At 43.5% G+C, this 6,000-nt stretch overlaps 1 protein-coding gene across 1 annotated transcript in view; it reads left to right on the forward strand.

The window, feature by feature from the left end:
• Positions 1 to 5,616, forward strand: part of Wls (Wnt ligand secretion mediator) — a 107,838-nt gene extending 102,222 nt beyond the window's left edge. Inside the window, exon 12 of the mRNA XM_070025753.1 lies at positions 4,778 to 5,616. Within this exon, the coding sequence (XP_069881854.1) occupies positions 4,778 to 4,887 (110 nt within the window). The 3' untranslated portion in view covers positions 4,888 to 5,616. The remainder of the gene's footprint in view (positions 1 to 4,777) is intronic.
• The last annotated feature ends 384 nt before the right edge of the window (positions 5,617 to 6,000 follow it).

A 6,000-nucleotide genomic window follows, 5' to 3' on the forward strand; every position in this document is an offset into this window, starting at 1 on the left:
CTGTGGAATGGACAGAATGGACAGAGAGGAACAAAGGGGGAAGCAAGTTCAGTAGAGAGTCACTTTCCAAAGAGCATGTCCTCCAAGTACTTCTGTTTCATTGCGTGGGTCAGAAAGTGATCTCCAGGGAATGAACCACTGGGTACCTCAGTGCATCGCACCATGCCACAGTGAGTGAAAAGGGAGTGAGGTGAGGCTCAAAGACATGGCGGTGCCAGCCTTTGCTCTCAGGGAACATTCCTTTGATCTTGGGGACAAAAGTTTCCTTACCTGCTTCCTGCACTATGAACCTGGAAGGATAGCTCCAAAATGGAATGTGTTCACGTGTTCACTGCTGGTGAAAGTGGGGTGCCCTGGGGTCCTTCCTGCTGCTTGGCTGCATACCATAGCTGCAATGGTGGTAGGAACACATCCAAATGAATCACTGTATATATCTATGTCTATACACACATCTGTATATGTGTATATACATACATATACACCCGCGCACTGTGTTTACTTAAAGTGTGTATATTTCTCTTTCTCTACACACACACACACACACACACACACACACACACATACACACACACACAAGTATACTGTCTGTATCTTTCAGTTTCACATCCCCAAATCCAACCAGCAGCAGATTAAAAAAATAATATCTGAAAAAGGAGAAAAGATGTCAGTACTATACATGAAAAGACCTGTTCGTTCTTGTCCTTACTCCCCAGAGGTTACAGTGAACCAGCTATTTGCATAGTATCAACATCACATTGGGGCTTATGAGTCATCTACAGCAGCTATAAAGCAGACAGGATTCTATAGTTCTATGCAAATGCTACAGCATTCTGTATTAGGGATTTAAGCATATGATATTTGATGTCCTCTGAAGGACCTAGAACCCATCTCCTGTGGGATAGCAAGAGATACTTGTGCACATGCAGTCATCTTCCATATGTATCTCTGGTATGATTATCTGTGATGCACACACAGGTACTTTTTTCTTTAGTTAGCGTAGACATTGTGACGATCCTTTCTTCAATTACATTTTTCAGCCTTATTGCTGACTTGATTAAAGCTGAGGTTTTTCTTGTTGCTTTTGGTTATATTTTGTTTTCAAGTTGGCCATTCGTGGCTCACACCTGTAATCCTAGCTACTCAGGAAGCTGAGGTCTGAAGATTACAGTTCATAGTCAACCCAGGCAGAATAGTGTATGAGACTCTTACTCCAATTAACCAGCAAAAATACACAAGTGGATGTGTAGCTCAAGTGGTAGAGTGCCAGCCTTGGACATAAAAGCTATATGAGAGTGAGAGGCTCTGAGTTCTAACCCCAGTACAGGCACACACACACACACACACACACACACAGTAAGTTTCTTTTTTATGTTGTATGATTTTTAAAACCTATTTCTATAGCAAATAACCATCTGAAAATCATTCAAGATGTCTCCCAGGCAGGAATGAATTACAGCAGGCTGATAAGAACCCTAGCACATACCCTGTCTTCCTGAGCCAACAGCAATGCCAGGCACTCTGAAAAACTGCCCAAACCCACCATGTCACCCATCCATTGTGGGGGGATATAGTGTTGGAGCTGCCTATGAAGTCAGACAATTCTTTTCTTATTTTTATTAACATATATTAATTATACAGAGGGTTTTCATTGCATTGTTTCCATATAGGCAGATAATGTACTTTAGCAACTTTTGGAAGTATCTTAGACTTTTGTTCCCTTTGGCTTATAAAATTCTTCTTAGAATGTTTTGTTAAAAAGTGAACAGTGGCCGGGCGCCGGTGGCTCACGCCTGTAATCCTAGCTACTCAGGAGGCTGAGATCTGAGAATCGCGGTTCAAAGCCAGCCCGGGCAGGAAAGACCGTGAGACTCCTATCTCCAATAAACCACTAGAAAACCGGAAGTGGCGCTGTAGCTCAAGTGGTAGAGCGCTCGCCTTGAGCTGAAGAGCTGAGGGACAGCGCCCAATCCCAGAGTTCAAGCCCCATGACCGACAAAAAAAAAAAAAAAAAGTGAACAGTGGAGTTCCTGACTGGATGGCTGGCAGAGGGAATGAGAGATAGCCTAATTGCCACTTGTTACTTTCTGTTTCTCTGCTTTTACTCTTCTAGAAGCAACAGCCATGTCTCCAGGTTCTAGGACTTAGTGGCCAGCTGGGTATGTTGTCAGCTATACTTCTGGGGGCTTCTCAGGCTTACTGCTGCTTATTTCACAGGAAAGGTGGCTTGCTGCCTCAATAAATGTTGAGTTACGAGGGCTTTATTTATTGAGGTTATTCCTAGGTTATGTCTGATCTTCCCTAAGCCAGGCTGGTTCTTTCTTGATATTTGTTAGGACTATATAATTGGTCTTATCACCAGCCTTGATCCAGACTCTAAAGCAAATCTTGACCACCTTTCTTCACTGCCCAGCAAAGTTGGGAGTCAGGTGACAAGCTATCACCAGTATCTGCTCTACTTTGCTCTTGGCCACTTTATGCTTTCTACCTCTGCCAGAGCTATTGCCCTAATCATCATCTGACCTTTCATTGCCCTGTTTGTCTTTCCTGAGCCTTAGACTTCCTATCAGTCTGCCATATTGGGTGCACTTTAATTGCCTTCTTGGGAGAAAACTTTCTATGTCTTCAATGAATTAATTTGGTAGGGCTACTGTAACAAATACCACAAACTGAATTAAACTTTGAGCAGTTTTGACTGTATTCAAATGATCTGCAAGATCATACACATGTTCTAGGATTTGTTCATTGGTATCATAGTTTAGATTTAAGTAATCTTCAGATCAAAACCCAAGTAAAGCCTTGTGCTGGTGGCTCACACCTGTAATCCTACCTACTCAGAAGGCTGAGATCTGATGATTGAGGTTCAAAGCCAGCCAGGGCAGGAAAGTCCGTAAAACTCTTTTTTTTGTTTGTTTATTTTTTGTCAGTTGTAGGGCTTGAACTCTGGGTTTGGGCACTGTCCCTCAACTCTTCAGCTCAAGGCGAGCGCTCTACCACTTGAGCCACAGCACTAGTGGTTTATTGGAGATAAGAGTGTCACGGACTTTTCTGCCTGGACTGGCTTTGAACCTCGATCCTCCGATCTCAGCCTCCTGAGTAGCTAGGATTACAGGTGTGAGCCACTGGTATCCGGCTCGTGAAACTTATATCCAAATAACTGCTCAAAAACCCAGAAGTTGAGCGGTGGGTGAAAGTGATAGAGGACAAGCATAGTATGTATGTTCCTCCCTCACGGTATAACCCCTGTTTTCACTGTTTGATGTTGGTATAATTTGGGGAGGGGAAGAAAAAAAATTGTTTAAGTAGGGATACATGTTGACCCATTGCAACAATGAATGAGATGTACAAGACATTACATCGACAAACAAACTTTACAACCCCTCTGTACAATATTTTCACAATAAAAAACATATATATTTTTTTAAAAGCACAGGGAGAGAGCCCAAGCCCTGAGTTCAAGCCCCACAACCAGCCTTCTAGTGTTTGTAAGAAGTCTTTGGGAACAGGAATTTCTTGGGTAAACAGACACAGGGGAGGTCAGGACTGTCTTTGAAATTCTAATGACTCACTTGGATGGGCAGATCAAGGAACTGGCTTTGAAGTTTTTAGGGCTGCCCAGATATGTGAATCTAGAACCTGTTTCTTTGACCTGGAAGAATGACGCTTATACTTCACCTGCATGGTGAGGTCAGAATGAGAGCAGCTGAGGCCAGAACCCCAGTTAGTGGCTCTTTGTGTGATTTTTGGTCCCACTTGGCTGAAGGTGTCATCCAGGTCCAGCCTCTCACCAGCATTCCTCTCCACTAGTGCTCTTGCTGCAAAGTAGATGTGTGGGGATGTGCTGGAAGCCGAGCCGATTCCTCTTTATTTAGTACCCTCTGCCCAAATCCTGAAAGCTTGCTGTGTAATAATTGGGACAGATTTTGCAGCACCAATCAATGGATGTAAGTGAAACACTAATACCACACCAAACCTTATGGAGGGACCAGCCAAGCTACGGGGAAGGGGGGAGGCAGAGAGTGGGGGTGAGGTCTGAGTTGACACCCCAGGTAAAGAGTCCTAAGGGAAGAGTCAGGGCTAGTTCTAAGATATGGAGTGATTTCCCAGCAGCTGAGAACAGCATTTATTTAATTCAGTGCTTTGAGCTATGAAAAACTTCAATCTCAGAAAAATACCATATGAGTTTAATATAAAAAAATCATAGATACTAGTTTAGCTTTTGTCTCTCCAGCACCCTTAGCTACAAATAGGTATACCATGTGCACCACTGCCTGTCAAAGTATGCCCTAATTGTTCCTGACTGTGTCCAGTGCTGTAGTTCTGCCCAGTCTCTTGGTGTAGATAAAGGCAGGTCTTACTTGCCTGCATACAACATAACCCCACTAGCCAGCACAAATACATGCATGCCTACCCCGTGTATCAGCTGTGAGGTGGGTTGCGCTGCCATAGCCTGCCTATGGGCCTTCGAGTCCATGTGCTCTCATGGCTCTGATTGCTGGCACTACCATGCCAGAGCTCACCCCCAGGTTTCCTCATCGTAAAGCTGAACAGGACTCCATCACAATGCCCATACTTCTCTGAAGGGATCCCGTGAGAATTAAGTAAGATCACATATAAAACATCCAAATAGTGTTAAGCATGAAGAAAGCTCTCATTTAATGTTCATAACTACTATCAACAGGAAGCTCACTGGTGGGTCCTTAACGAAGGCCCCCAGAGCCAATTTTTGAAAAGGCTGGCAGTTGGCCTCTGAGTACAGTGCACCTATATCCTTTTTCAGGTGACCTGGGTGTTCACAGTGGGGAAGAATTGCAGCTCACCACGACCATCACCCATGTGGACGGACCCACCGAGATCTACAAGTTGACTCGCAAGGAGGCCCAGGAATAGGAGGCTGTGCCACACGGCTGGGACTAGCTCTTCACCCTAACCCCTCTCACTGGAGCAGGCTGCCCACCACGGAGAGTACAGATGCCTCGTGTCTCCTAGCTGTGATTTCCTGGACCAGCAATGTGGACGTTTTTGTCAGATGGCCTTCTGATGGTAGCGTTTGGAAGAAGACTCCTGCAGCCACCTGATGTGTTGTTGTATGATAACAAAACCTCTGGTATGACACATTTTCTGTCATCATTGTTAATTAGTGACATAGTAACATCTGTAGCAGGCGGTTAGAAAAACCTCATGTATTGGGGCATGTACTCCTTGAGGGATGGTTGGGGCTGTATGGGGTCTATATAGTGTGGAATATGACTCTTTTTTAAATCTATTTTAGATTCTGGGATAGATTTTAATATTCTTTGTAGTCCAAAGTTTGCTGGTGTCAGAGTCTCCTCACTTCATGACCACTTATTTTTTTTCCTATTTATATCACCAAGTAGCCTACTGAGTTAATATTTAAGTTGTCAATAGATAATGTGTCCTGGTTTTTTTATGGCTTAATATAAAATAACTGAATTTCACAAGAAGTTCTATTCCACCAGAGGCATTTCAGCTTTGAAACCAAATCTGTGTATCCAATACTAACCAGTCTGTTGGATGTGGGTTTGAAAACTGTTTGCTAAACTCCCCAAGTAGGATTTATGGTATTAAATGGCCTTTGGGTCCTAAAAGCTTTTTTAACCTCTTGCTTAAAATGTGTTTTCTTTTGATAAGATGTTTCAAACAGCCTCCAAAAAATGTAGATTCAATCATGTAAATAAATCTGTATGTATATGCATATATGTATATGCACATTTCCTGCTAAACACATGCTCTTGCATGCAGATTGGACTCTAGGGATGGTTAGTTGGTGGGGAAATTGTTCTTTCACTCAAGATGTGCAATAGCATCATATGGGTCCTGTGCACCTGTGAGCACAAATGAATTGGGATTGTAATGTGATGGCCACCTCAGATTTTATTTCCTTTTGTTTGCTTTGTTTTGTGCAGGTGTCTGGGCTTGAGCTAGGGGCCAGGACACTGTCTGAGCCTTTCTTGTTCAAGGGTAGTGCTCTACCACTTGAGC

Source organism: Dipodomys merriami, unplaced genomic scaffold (genome assembly GCF_024711535.1).
Source record: "Dipodomys merriami isolate MVZ:Mamm:240054 unplaced genomic scaffold, mDipMer1.0.p SCAF_172, whole genome shotgun sequence".
NCBI lineage: Eukaryota > Metazoa > Chordata > Mammalia > Rodentia > Heteromyidae > Dipodomys > Dipodomys merriami.